General features: G+C 41.1%; 1 protein-coding gene across 1 annotated transcript in view; it reads left to right on the forward strand.

The window, feature by feature from the left end:
• The window catches only part of LOC122810422 (cadherin-1-like), a 656,917-nt gene that overhangs the window by 495,398 nt on the left and 146,016 nt on the right, over nucleotides 1-15,503 (forward strand). The window contains exon 7 of the mRNA XM_044082033.1: nucleotides 10,726-10,892. Within this exon, the coding sequence (XP_043937968.1) occupies nucleotides 10,726-10,892 (167 nt within the window). The remainder of the gene's footprint in view (nucleotides 1-10,725; nucleotides 10,893-15,503) is intronic.

Raw genomic sequence — 15,503 nt, forward strand, 5'->3', positions numbered from 1 at the left:
TCTCCAGGATATACAGCTGGTGCATACACAAATGAACGCTCCCTTTCAATGGCCTCAGACCCTGGTAAGTTAAGCAAAATGAATGCCCTTGTACATGCATCTTTATTTGAAAAAGCTGTTTGTATAAAGATGTATTCCTGCTCAAATACTCACCAATTCACTGCAATATTATGGTCAAATACAAGTGGACTGGGTCTGCGAAATGCCTCTGCCATATCAACACTCATTGGTAAAGGCCCTTGAATACATGCACAAACATACACACACACACACACACACACACATATATATATATATATATATATATATATATATATATATATATATATATATATATATATATATATATACATATATATATATGTGTGTGTGTGTATATATATATATATATATATATATATGTATGTGTATATATTTATATATATATATATATATATATATATATATATAGTATATGTGTATTTATTTATATATATATATATATATATATATATATATATATATATATATATATATATATATATATATATATATATATATATATATATATATATATATATATATATATATATATATATATATATATATATATATATATATATATATATATATATATATGCCAGAAATTTATGCCAGGACTTGTAACTGTGCCCAATAGCACAATAAGCCTCTAAAACAACTGTACTTTGCAAAATAAGTCTCCATAGCACAAGAACACTCTTGCAATCACTGTACTTTGAGAAACTACTCCTTATCAGTGCAAGAAACACTTTGAAATAATTGCACTTTGTGAATAAGCTGTATGCAACAGAAGAAACTCAGAGTAAGGAACACTTTGAAATGATTGCACATGCAAATGAACTGTATACAGAACACAGTAAACTTTTCAAAATGTCTCTACTTTGCAATATAACTCTGTACAGTGTAAGAAACACTTTGAAATGGCGGCACTCTACAAATAAATGTACATAGCACAAGAAACTTTTTAAAATGACTGTACTTTGACTGTACTTTGTGAAATATTTGCACTTTTTACACACAGTAAACTGAAATAAATGCTCCGTAATAAAGCAAATACTTTGCACACTCTGAGATACTTCAAACAACTCTAGTTAGGACTTGAATAGTTTTGATTAATGCGAAATGACAGCTCATGCCCAAAATTCAGTTGTTTTACTCCAAAACATGCAGTCATATTGCTTTTATGTGATCATTTATGCTTACTTGCCCTTTTATCATATTTGTTATGCTCATTTAATCTAATTTTATTCCCATTACACTTTCTTGTGTTCATTTTCCTGTTTTACTTTAAACATGCTTGCTTTGCAACCCAATGCAATTCTGATCCCCTTATGAGCTTTCCTGCTAATTGTTTTATCAGATACCATGGTTTCAAACATTCCATTTAATTATGAATGTGGTTTGTGCCCTCTGTTTGATTAATAATACGTTTGTGCCTTATAAATACTTTGTTTCATTTTCTTTACAAAATAAATCATTTGTGCAAGTTCTGATTACCTGTAGCTCATTTCTGGCACTTGTCCTTTTTAAACATGTCACTTCTGACACCATGTTCTTTAGACATGCCACTTCTGACACCATGTCGCTCATCTGGTCAGGATAAAACAGATGAACAGTTGTTGGTTCTGTTCAAGCAGCGTTATTACACAGAAACACATCAGGATTGAGCCTTTGTAACTTAAACTTAAATAAACATATAAACAGACTGACTGCTGCAATCATACATGTTAACACTCTGGCTGTTCTCTCAAAATGGCAGTGCTGCCTGCACATGCTCAGTATTTATATGCACGTGTGTCACTTGGAAATGCTTCTTAAAGTTACAACACACACTCTGGTCTACACTTCTAGTCCTATTTTCCACTTCTGCTACCCTATTAGACTACTTTTGAAGTAATGAATAACATTTTCTCAGCATATATAAACACCACAAATCTTTTGGCCAAAACTCTAGTTGTACTATGCACTAAAGATGGAATGATATCTCTCTGCAAATTAAATCAACCTGTAATCTCTTCAACTTCAAACACTTACTAAAAGACCACCTAAATAAGAACTAGTACCTCCCTGAAGCAAGCTTATTGCTAATTCCTTCTCTCTGTACTTAGGCTAGCTATTTCTTAGATAAAGTACAAATTTAATTTTGCCAAAGCTATGTTATCTACTCATCCCTATTCCAAACTGTCAAAGTCAAAATAAACTTTATTGTCACTTTGACTGACACAAGTGTGAACTGAGTGAAAATATGTTTCTTCGGATTCAATTTGCATACAATACATAAACTACATTTAACATGATAATACATAAAAGCCTGTTGACACAGACGACAAACACATCAATAGTAAATACTTGCATTATTTCATTGAGTTAACAGATTGTCACTCATTACTAGGTTATTAGCTTATTTTCAGTGGAAAAATTGCACTTAAGCGATTCAAGAATTAAGCACTCAAGAATTATTGATAAATTCACCAAACAAGGCATCAACCCCTATATCACTAGGTGGGTTGCAAATTGGCTCAACGATAGAACCCACAGTGTGAAAGTAGCGGACTCCAAGTCAGACTGCCGACCAGTCATGAGTGGAGTCCTACAGAGATAAGTCCTGGATCCTCTACTGTTTGGCTTCTACTTCACAGAAGTCCAGGCCAACAAGGAGGGACTCTGACTCACCAAGTTGGCAGAGGACTGCAAGATTGGAGCCATTATTAACACCCCAACAGATGTAGACATCCTACAAAAAGGCCTCACTGAGACCACTGACTGGTGTCGAAACCATGGGCATAAGCTTAATGCTAAAAAATGCATCATCTGCCCCTTTGGGAAAAACTCAGTTTCCACTAATTACCACATTGATGGGAGCCCACTAAACACTAAAGGCATTATAAGAGATCTGGTGACACAGGTTGACAACAAACACTCTTTCAACCACCATATAGCCACTGTGGTCAGAAAGTCCTTTTGGCACATCTCATTTCCAAGGGCTTTGCATCCAAGAAGAAAGAGGTCATCATCTCTCTCTACTCTTCCCTCATTAGGCTAAACCTCGAGCATAATGCCGTGATCATTCCTGATGATGATTCACCTCCTCTCTGTAGGCTGTCTCATCATCATTCCTAATGATGATTCACCTCCTCTCTGTAAGCTACCTAGTCATCATTCCTAATGATGATTCACCTCCTCTCTGTAAGCTGCCTAGTCATCATTCCTGATGATGATTCACGTACACTCTGAAGGCTGTCTCATCATCATTCCTGATGATGATTCATGTACTCTCTGTAGGCTGTCTCATCATCACTCCTAATGATGATTCACCTCCTCTCTGTAGGCCGTCTCATCATCACTCCTGATAAAGATTCACTTCCTCCCTGTAAGCTGTCTCATCATCATTCCTGATGATGATTCACCTCCTCTCTGTAGGCTGTCTCGTCATCATTCCTGATGATGATTCACCTCCTCTCTGTAGGCTGTCTTGTCATCATTCCTAAGGATGATTTACCTCCTCTCTGTAGGCCATCTCGTCATCACTGCTGATGATTCACCTCCCCTCTGTAGGCTGTCGCGTCATAACTCTTGATGATTCACCTCCTCTCTGTAAGCTGTCTCGTCATCACTCCTAATGATGAATCATCTCCTCTCTGTAGGCCATCTCGCCATCAGTCTTGATGATTCACTTCCTCTCTATAGGCTGTCTCATCATCACACCTGATAATGATTCCCCTCTCTCTGTAGGCTGTGTTGTCATCATTCCTGATGATGATTCACGTACTCTCTGTAGGCCATCTCGTCATCATTCCTGATGATTCATCTCTTCTCTGTAGGCCATCTCGTCATCACACCTGATGATGATTCACCTCCTCTCTGTAGGCTGTCTTGTCATCATTCCTGATGATGGTTCACATACTTTCTGTAGGCTGTCTCATCATCACTCCTGATAAAGATTCACCTTCTCTCTGTAAGCTGTCTCATCATTCCTGATGATGATTCACTTCATCTCTGGAGGCTGTCTCATGTTCACCTCATCTCTGTAGGCTGTCTCGTCATCACTCCTCATGATGATTCACGTTCTCTCTATAGGCTGTCTCGTAATCACACCTGATGATGATTCACCTCCTCTCTGTAGGCTGTCTCATCATCACTCCTGATGATGATTCACCTCCTCTCTGTAGGCTGTCTCATCATCACTCCTGATGATGATTCCCCTCCTCTCTGTAGGCTGTCTCGTCATCACTCCTGATAAAGATTCACTTCCTCTCTGTAGCCTGTCTCATCATCACTCCTGTTGATGATTCACTTCCTCTCTGTAGCCTGTCTCGTCATCACTCCTGTTGAGGATTCACTTCCTCTCTGTAGCCTGTCTCGTCATCACTCCTGTTGATGATTCACTTCCTCTCTGTAGCCTGTCTCGTCATCACTCCTGTTGATGTTTCACCTCCTCTCTGTAGCCTGTCTCATCATCATTCCTGATGATGATTCACTTCCTCTCTATAGGCTGTCTCGTCATCACACCTGATGATGATTCCCCTCACTCTGTAGGCTGTCTCGTCATTATTCCTGATGAATCACCTCCTATTTGTAGGCCATCTCATCATCAGTCCTGATGATGATTCACCTCCTCTCTGTAGGCTGTCTCATCATCACTCCTGATGATGATTTACCTCCTCTCTGTAGGCTGTCTCATCATCACTCCTGATGATGATTTACCTCCTCTCTGTAGGCTGTGTCATCATCACGCCTGATGATGATTCACCTCCTCTCTGTAGCCTGTCTCATCATCACTCCTGTTGATGTTTCACCTCCTCTCTGTAGCCTGTCTCGTCATCACTCCTGTTGATGATTCACCTCCTCTCTGTAGGCTGTCTCATCATCACTCCTGATGATGATTCACCTCCTCTCTGTAGGCTGTCTTGTCATCACTCTTGATGATGATTCACCTCCTCTCTGTAGGCTGTCTCGACATCATTCCTGATGATGATTCACCTCCTCTCTGTAGGCTGTCACGTCATAACTCTTGATGATGCTGTTGGCTGTTTCATCATCACTCCTGATGATGATTCACCTCCTCTCTGTAAGCTGTCTCGTCATCACTCCTAATGATGAATCATCTCCTCTCTGTAGGCCATCTCGCCATCAGTCTTGATGATTCACCTCCTCTCTGGAAGCTGTCTCATCATCACTCCTGATGATGATTCACTTCCTCTCTGTAGGCTGTCACGTCATCATTCCTAATGATTCATCTCTTCTCTGTAGGCCATCTCGTCATCACACCTGATGATGATTCACCTCCTCTCTGTAGGCTGTCTTGTCATCATTCCTGATGATGGTTAACATACTTTCTGTAGGCTGTCTCATCATCACTCCTGATAAAGATTCACCTTCTCTCTGTAAGCTGTCTCATCATTCCTGATGATGATTCACTTCATCTCTGGAGGCTGTCTCATGTTCACCTCCTCTCTGTAGGCTGTCTCGTCATCATTCCTAATGATTCACGTACTCTCTGTAGGCTGTCATGTCATCACTCCTGATGATGATTCACCTCCTCTCTGTAGGCTGTCTTGACATAATTCCTGATGATGATTCACCTCCTCTCTGTAGGCCATCTCGTCATCACACCTGATGATGATTCACCTCCTCTCTGTAGGCTGTCTTGTCATCATTCCTGATGATGGTTCACATACTTTCTGTAGGCTGTCTCATCATCACTCCTGATAAAGATTCACCTTCTCTCTGTAAGCTGTCTCATCATTCCTGATGATGATTCACTTCATCTCTGGAGGCTGTCTCATGTTCACCTCCTCTCTGTAGGCTGTCTCGTCATCATTCCTAATGATTCACGTACTCTCTGTAGGCTGTCATGTCATCACTCCTGATGATGATTCACGTACTTTCTGTAGGCCGTCTCATCATCACTCCTGATAAAGATGCACTTCCTCCCTGTAAGCTGTCTCATCATCATTCCTGATGATGATTCACCTCCTCTCTGTAGGCCATCTCGTCATCACTCCTGATGATGATTCACCTCCTCTCTGTAGGCTGTCTCCCCATCATTCCTGATGATGATTCACCTCTCTCTGTAGGCTGTCTCGACATCACTCCTGATGATGATTCACCTCATCTCTGTAGGCTGTCACGTCATCATTCCTAATGATTCATCTCTTCTCTGTAGGCCATCTTGTAATCACACCTGATGATGATTCACCTCCTCTCTGTAGGCTGTCCATCATCACTCCTGTTGATGATTCACTTCCTCTCTGTAGCCTGTCTCGTCATCACTCCTGTTGATGATTCACTTCCTCTCTGTAGCCTGTCTCATCATCACTCCTGTTGATGTTTCACTTCCTCTCTGTAGCCTGTCTCGTCATCACTCCTGTTGATGTTTCACCTCCTCTCTGTAGCCTGTCTCATCATCACTCCTGTTGATGTTTCACCTCCTCTCTGTAGCCTGTCTCGTCATCACTCCTGTTGATGATTCACTTCCTCTCTGTAGCCTGTCTCATCATCACTCCTGTTGATGATTCACTTCCTCTCTGTAGCCTGTCTCATCATCACTCCTGTTGATGTTTCACCTCCTCTCTGTAGCCTGTCTCATCATCACTCCTGTTGATGATTCACCTCCTCTCTGTAGGCCGTCTCGTCATCATTCCTGGTGATGATTCACCTCCTCTCTACAGGCTGTCTCATCATCACTCCTGATGATAATTCACCTCCTCTCTGTAGGCTGTATCGTCATGATTCCTGAAGATGATTCACCTCTCTCTGTAGGCTGTCTCCACATCACTCCTGATCATGATTCACCTCCTCTCTGTAGGCTGTCTCGTCATCATTCCTGATGATGATTCACCTCCTCTATGTTGGCTGTTTTGTCATCACTCCTGATGATGATTCATCTCCTCTCTATAGGCTGTATCGTCATCATTCCTGATGATGATTCACCTCCTCTCTGTTGGCTGTCTCGTCATGACTCCTGATGATGATTCATCTCTTGTCTGAGGGCTGTCTCATCATCATTCCTGATGATTCATCTCCACTTTGTGGGCTGTCTTGTCATTCCTGATGATGATTCACTTCCTCTCTATAGGCTGTCTCATCATCACACCTGATAATGATTCCCCTCTCTCTGTAGGCTGTCTCATCATCATTCCTGATGATGATTCACCTCCTCTCTGTAGGCTGTCTCATCATCATTCCTGATGATGATTCACCTCCTCTCTGTAGGCTGTCTCGTCATCATTCCTGATGATAATTCACCTCCTCTCTGTTGGCTGTCTTGTCATCATTCCTGATGATGATTCACCTCCTCTCTGTTGGCTGTCTCATCAACATTCCGGATGATAATCCACCTCCTCTCTGTAGGCTTACGTGCAGTGTTTTGTGTGGATGATGTCCGCTGTCATGTGTGGATTTAGGTGGAATTTAAGGTAAGTGAGTGTTTTGTAAGGGTTTTGGGAGGGAATTTGGATTATGTGATTGTGTTTGTAAGTTGTACGTGTGGGTAGGGTAGGCAGGTGAAAGTATGAGTGTGCGAGTGTTGGATGTGCTGCTGTGTGTGTGTGTGTGTGTGTGTGTGTGTGTGTGTGTGTGTGTGCGCGTTAGGGACTGTAAAATGTTTGGGTGTGTGTTAGATGTGCTGCTGTGTGTGTGTGTGTGTGTGTGTGTGTGTGTGTGTGTGTGTGTGTGTGTGTTAGGGACTGTAAAATGTTTGGGTGTGTGTTTACTTTTTATGTTTGTGCAATCTCGGAGTTAGTATACATAAACCGAAGTGGTGCATGGGGATTTGGTCCCCTGCTTATATGTAGTGTATGTTTGTTGGTTTGCATTTTGTGTTTGTGTGTGTTTTCTCTGTTGGTTTGTTGTGGTTTGGGTTGGATAATGTATGTGTTGTGTGGTGTATGGTGTGTTTAGGTTCGTGATTTTGTGTTTCAAGGTTTTGGGGTTTTGGGATTTGGGACGTTCGACTTTATGATCTTGGGATACTGAAATTTGAGATAAAGTGAATTCCAGATGCCACATGGGTATTAATTGTCAGATAGCCAAGCCTCTGTGTCCTTGCATCAGGTAGCTGCAGAGGTACTTTATCACACTTCTTCCACTGCAAGACTTATTCTCATACTATTAGGTTTAATAGCTACCTCAATCACTCTGGTTCCTCAAGCAAGATACTAAATGAGAGTCTTGCAGTGGACTCTTAATATTTAGTGGTCCTTGATGTCTCACCTACTGGTATACACCTCACACCAATATGCAGGAAACACATCAGCTGGTTGCTGTCTTCCCCCATAATCTAAAAGGATTGACCATTTTTCTCCAACACCTCCAGCAACCATAATAACCATGGACGTTTTCCTTCTTGGTTAGGGGTGGAGCATATTTAAGGGAAGATAGCTCAACGTTCTTGGCCAGCCACAGAGGCCAGTCTTCACATCAGTGTCTCAGAGATGAAGGCAGTCCTCCTAGTGCTGCAGTCCTTTCAGGACTCCCTCCTCCAGGATGTGATTGCTATACAGACGGCCAACATGGTGATCGTCTGGTATGTCAAGCAGAGAATAACCCAGTTCTATTCACTTTGCTGGGAAATCATGAGAGTTTGTAAGTGGGCAATGTCTTTCTATTTTCTTATTGTGAAGCACATACTGGGATTTGCAATATTCTGGCAGACAAGTTGAGCAGGTCCATTTTTTTGCCCCAATTAGTGGTCTCTCATTCCAACAATGGTGACACAGATTTTCAGTCACTAGGACCAAGCTTGCGTTTTTCTTTTTTTGCTTCATACCTAAACAAGTACAACAGTTACTTTGCCCTCATCCCTCCACAAGGTCAAACACTGAGGGGCACTCTTGTCTACAGTTAGCCCCAGACTGCCTTTATGCCTTTCCTCCTATTCCTCTCATAACAGAATTTCTTCAGAAAGTCAGAAGGCACAAGGCCAGAGGTATCCTCATTGCCCCCTTTTGGCCCTGGCAAATCTGATTTCCCTTCCTCTGGCCTCCTCTAGTACATCCACCCTGGGTATTGGATCCTCATCCAAATCTTCTGACTCAACCGTCCAGTTACCCCATCGAAACTTGAAAACCTGAAATTATCTGCATGATTTCTTCAATTTTAAAAGTGGCCAGAGATGCCAGGATTTCTGATTCAGTAATCCATATTTTATCATCTTCTCAGAAACCATATACTAGGAAAGTTCATCCCAGCAAATGACGAATGCTTACCATATGGGCTTCTTCCAAATTTTCAGACCCTCTTATAACCCTTCTGGATTTCTCGGCAGATCTTTTTCACAAAGGATCCAGTTTTTTAACAATCAAATTTCAATTGGTGGCCATTTCCAATTTTCACATAATGCATAATCATACTCTGTCTGTCAAAAATTACAGAGGCTTTTCTGAAATGAACCTATTATTGACGACCAGAGATAAGGGATCTGGTTCCCACTTGTGACAGTACTCTCATAGGTTCATTGGTTCTCTTGTGCTTTCACTTACCCTTCCTACTATCCATACGCTTTCACATTCTGTTGTGCTTTCACATACCCTTCTCACTGTCCTTTCTCTCTAGCATTCCACCGCACCAGTTTGCATAACCTACACCTTCACATACCCCTCCAGTCTGCATACATCTTTGCAAACCCCTCCACCTGTCTATTCTGCTGTTTGTACCTGCCCCTGTCTATTGTCCTGTTTTATTTTCCCAGCCTTTTAACCACTGCACCTGTAACATTTAAAAGTAGTTGCATGTCTTTCTCAGTTTTATTACCCCTTGTTAGACAGAACAACCCACCACATCCCCATGTATGTCTCCACCTTCTCCTTACTGTTTTGCTTCCAAACATACACTGCACTCCAAGTATCTGTTTATAATTTTCCCTTTTAAACACACTGATTTGCTCCATATTTTGCTTTATACTCTGGGAGTAGACTATTTGGTATTCCAGTGCACTAGAAGTTTGTTGTTTATTTGTCCATTTTGATCTATCCTGGTGTTGTACCAGGAGTTGAGAGACATTTCCTGCTACAAGTCTTGCATGAAAGCAGAAGGGCACAGACTATATACCAAGGGATCACATTCTAACTGCCTGATGTACTTCTTCTTCTTTTGGGTTTTCCAGGTTAGGGTTCGCCACAGCAGATCATCTGTCTGCTCATGACTGGCAGTGGAGTTTTACAGTGTCAAGTTGCCAGCCTGGCGCCCAACCTTCCACAGAAGGCACACACACTCACACACTCACAGCTAGGGCCAATTTAGAGTGTCCAATCCACCTACTGTATGTCTTTGGGATGTGGGAGGAAACCGGAGCACCAGGAGGAAACCCTTGCGACCACAGGGAAGACATGCAGACTCCGCACAGAAGGCACCCCAGCCAAGAATCGAACCGGAGAACCTCTTGCTGTGGAGTGGCAATGCTAACTGCTGCATCACTGTGGCTGCCCCTAACTGCCTGATATACTGATGAATTTTAAAATGTTAGTAATGCACTAAATCCTTAACTAGGAAACTCTAAAATGCTAACCAATTGATGGATTCAGGACAAGACTTATGTGAGAAACTTGTGCAGTACTGCAGAGGATGTTCTAATTGACTGCTACAGTCCATCACTCATCCTAGAAAACATTAGGATCGCATCTGGGTATGTGTAACACTGTACTTGGGAAAGATAAGATGAAGTGAATTAACATATAATTAACATTAAAAATTGCTTTTTTTTAGGTACGCCTGTGATGACCATAACGGCTACAGATGCTGATGACCCTGAGACCGACAATGCTAGGCTTGGTTACTCCATTGTGAGACAGGAACCAGAATCACTAAAAATGTTTACAGTCAACGAAGACACTGGAGTCATCAGCACAATTATTTCAGGGCTCAACAGAGAGGTTAATATTTTGTTTTTAAGTTGTTTCTTATAAAATATTTTTTTAATTAAAATGTTTTACAGGTTGTTACAATGCACAAGTATTTTTCCTTTTTTGAATTTTTCATCATTTTGCCTGAGTTTCAAAATGTAAAATAATTATTGCAGGGAGATGTAAATGCTTTAGAAACATATGGACAAAAACAAAACTGAAGTATTTTTTTTTATTTTCAAAAAGTTGCCAAAAATCAAATTAATAAAATAACTACTACAATTTACTTGTGCTTACATTTCTGAATTTCTCATATTTCATGAAGCTAACAGATTTAAAGGTTACCTACATCCTAAGTGGAACCTTTCCTTTCCTCAGAGTGTATTTTCATTCCTAGATGATGATGCACATACTTTCACATACTAAAAAGCACTACTTTGCGGTTATTCTGCACCATCTCCATCCTGTATTCTGCACCATCTCCAGCAAGAAATAGCTTCACCATTGAGCACCCTATTTAACCACAGCCTAATTACAGGCTTCATTCCAGCAGAGTGGGAAACTGCCATTGTCATCTCCTTGCACAAAGGTGGTGCCACTACTGACCCAGGAAACTAGTGCCACTACTGACCCAGGAAACTATCACCCCATTAGCTTGACAAGTCTGATCTGTAAAGCCATGGAGCGTATTATTATGGATCTCATAAACAAGGACATAGGCAATCTCCAAACATTCAACCTTACCCAGTTCTGATTCATCAGGGGCAGATCTTGCCTATTGAACCTAGTTGACTTTGTTGAGACTGCCACCAAGGCCCTGGATGAGGGAAAGTCAGTACATACAGCTTACATTGACCTGGTCAAAGCCTTTGACACAATCCCCCACTCAGGCATCATTGAAAAGCTAACATAACTTGGTGTAAATCCCTATCTTATCAGATGGGTGGCCAACTTGCTCACAGATAGGACTCACAACATCAAAATAGGTGCCACCACCTCTGACAGTAGACCTGTCACTAGTGGTGTTCCTCAGGGATCTGTCCTGGGACCCCTACTGTTGACATCTACTTTTCAGAGGTCCAGGCAAAGACAAAAGGCCTGTGGCTGACCAGATTTATGACTGTAAGTTGGGTGCTGTCATTGACTCCCCAAATGACATTAACATACTGCAAGATGGTCTCACAGCTACAGATAACTGGTGCCAAAGCCATGACCTTAAATTAAATGCAAAAAATTGTATTATCATACCATTCGGCAAAAACACGGCCCCTGCTGATTACCACATTGATGGCAACCCCCTAAGTACATAACCCATGGTGAGAGATCTGGGTACTCAGGTTGACAAACAATCTCACATTCAACCTACATGGGGCGGCAGTGGTCAGAAAAGCCTTTTACTTGGTGTGATGCCATGCCCTGGTGCAGCAATCAGGGAGCCTTAATTCTCACCACTAACACCAAAGAGGGCATCTCATATGAAGAAAGGATAACAAATGCACACAGTAAAGTGCAATTTCCCTTAAGAGCACACAGAGATCAGTTAGTCCGGGGCTGGTTGCTCCCTTGCTCTCCAAGTACCCAATAAGACTCCCCACTGGCACAGCTATAGGGTCCAGATCTCAGCCTAGCTGGGCAAGCTAAAACCTCCAGCACCCTCTCTGTCAAACCAGTGTTTTGTGTCCCTGCCCAAGTAGCTGACACACACACACTTTGAGATGAGAGTTTATACAACCACACAGACATTCCTGGGAAAGGCTGGCACAGGTTCTCTAGCTGTGCCCCTATTACCCAGACTATATGGTAGTACCACTGGCCACCACCCAGCTAATATTTATCAGCTACTCAAAGACCCTTAAAAAGGTGTCCAATTATTACTGTGCAATATTATCCAATTGGTAGTATAACTAAACAGTCAAGGCTTATTAGAGTGACTTGGTACAGTAATCACTATAAATATGCAATGTACTCTAGAGCTTAAATTATTTCTACACAAAACCGGCACGGTTAAAAGGTTTTTAAATATTTAATAATAAATAATAAAAATACAAGGCAATACTTCTTACTACACAGTGCTAGTCAAGAGTTCAGAGATTACATAGAAATACTTAAAATAATTCAGCAGTACAGTTCTAACATCACAGAAAAACATTTAGTCTAATCTTTCTAGTTTCTAGCTGTTTCTAAAAGAAAACACAAGTCTAAGATAACTTACATAAGACAACAGGCAGAGAGCTGATGAGTTGGATGGACAAGACAAAAATGCATAATCCTCTCTGGTTCTCTCTATTTAAATTGAAATTGCAGTTCTGATTTACATTCTTCACACTTTCCTGGGGTTTCCAGGCTACACATTACATCATTCTTCACACTTCCCTAGGTTCCCAGGCTAATAGAAACTGCATTTATATTCTTAGCATACCCTTTTGTTATCTTGCAGCTGGTCAGGAGCAGAGTAATAAAAATACATTTGCATGTTTAAATCTAGCAATTTAACTCTTGATTAAAACAATAGAAAGAATTTCTTCATCTAGACTTTTCGGCACCACTGTCTACATCAAAGGATCACCAAATGCTTTACTTTGGTCAGTAGAGTGCACTGTTGTCACATTTATTTCCATTTCCACATGTAACAGTATTTTTTTACATTTAAGACAATGATGCTGTAGTTTATATTCATATTTACAAATGACAGAATTATCTGCAAAATTCTATCTGGCTAGGCTGGCAGCCTTCATCTGTCTTTACCCACTCTTCACACTTGGTTCATCTCATAAATAAAGGGATTGCATTCAGAAAAAAGGAGGTTATTACCTCTCTGTATTCCTTCCTCATTAGACCCATAGTTGAGTATAACACCCCATTTGGTATGTACCTCTTCAAACATCTGTACCAACTGGAAAGGCCACAAAAATACCTCACAAAGAGAATCCATGGCCTCCAACACCTGTCCTATGTGGACAGGCTCAAATAACTATCACTTTACTCGGTGTCAAAGAGATTGCTCAGAGGTGGTCTGTGTCTCACCTGCAAGGCAATATCGGACCCTGCCCTACTAGAGATGCTCCATATCTGTAAGTCTATCTCCTCGTGCATTACCCACTTGTTAGGCCTAAATCCAATATAATTCAACAAAACCTGCTGGAGAGACAGGTTTGTCTCCCAGAGGCTGCCCTGTCTCTGGTATAGACTTCCCATACATGTCAAACAGAGTACTGCTGACCCTCTTCAAGTGCAACCTTGATGAGTGGATGGAAACCCCCAAATTTGTCCCAGGGGTTCCACCTGTATCCCTCATTGACAGGGGTGACAGGTGCTGACTGATTTTTCTTTTTTGGAGATAAACCCTTGGCTAGGCTTGTAAGGGCCCCAGGGCCATTAGCCTAGTAACCTCTTATGATCCTATGATCCTATAGACATTTCTATCTTCAATACATATCATACTCAGCCTGAAGGAAATCCCATGAAATTTTCTTTCGGAATCTATCTACCTTGCTATAGCATCAGAATGTCTATCACATCTGAAAAGTGTTTGCTAATGAAAACAAATCCAGTGAGATACCTGTAGCTCATTTTATTTCACGACCAGAAAGGCCAAAAAGATATTCAGCCTTAAAATTCAGAACTATTTGACTTCATGCTTTTGCAAAAACCTCCTTTCTTTTTCTTTCCTGGGCTTTAAACCTGTTGCACCTTTTATAGTCTGAAGATGAATGCAGCAGAAAATCAGTGAGAACAGCTTCATTAATTAACTGAGCTTTTGCAAGCCAAGAAATAAAACACTCTTGCTGATACAGAGAAGGAAGACAGAACCTGAAAACTCACAAAATATTACTCTTAAAAAGGCTAAGTTGTCTATGTTATTCCATTATCTTTTTCCTGGAACATTTCATAGTTGCTGTAACGGGTCTACTTCATATGACCTAATGCTCATATGATCAACACTCATTTCACTGACACCAAAACACGGAAAGCTCAAAACACTGAAAACTCATTTGATCGAAACTCATAACACTGACACATGAAATAGAAAGCATTATGCTCTTTTCCCCACTGTAGCACGATCCTGGAGTTAGAATATATAGTTAGGGGGTGTGGGGAGCACAGCCCCCCACATTGGGGGGTGTGGTGATGGAGCCCCCACATTGTGTAGATAAATATTGTTGTCTGTAAACAGTTAGTCATTGCATTTATAAGTATCCATGTATATGTTTGAAATGTATGACGTATGTGGGGGGGGGGGCGACACCCCACACACACCCCTAACTATATATTCTAACTCCAGGATTGTGCTAAAGTGGGGAAAAGAGCATAATGCTTTGAATTTCATGTGTCAGTGTTATGAGTTTCGATCAAATGAGTTTTCAGTGTTTTGAGCTTTCGGTGTTTTGGTCACTGTGAAAAGCTTGTCGATCAAATGAGCTATCGATCATATGAAGTAGACCCGTCGTAACACATGTAGGGAATACATATGCAAGAGTGATTGCACAAAACATTGCTGACATATTTACTTGGGATTCTCACCCCTGTCTGTATTTATCACTACTCTCATTCTAAGTGAATGGAACTGTGACTGATAACGCAGAGTAGGGATCATCAGTTGTGCCCTCAGTGTATTATAGGTAGAAATGGCTTTTCAAAAGA

This window comes from Protopterus annectens, chromosome 8.part1, assembly GCF_019279795.1.
Source record: "Protopterus annectens isolate FY-2018-M chromosome 8.part1, PAN1.0, whole genome shotgun sequence".
NCBI lineage: Eukaryota > Metazoa > Chordata > Ceratodontiformes > Protopteridae > Protopterus > Protopterus annectens.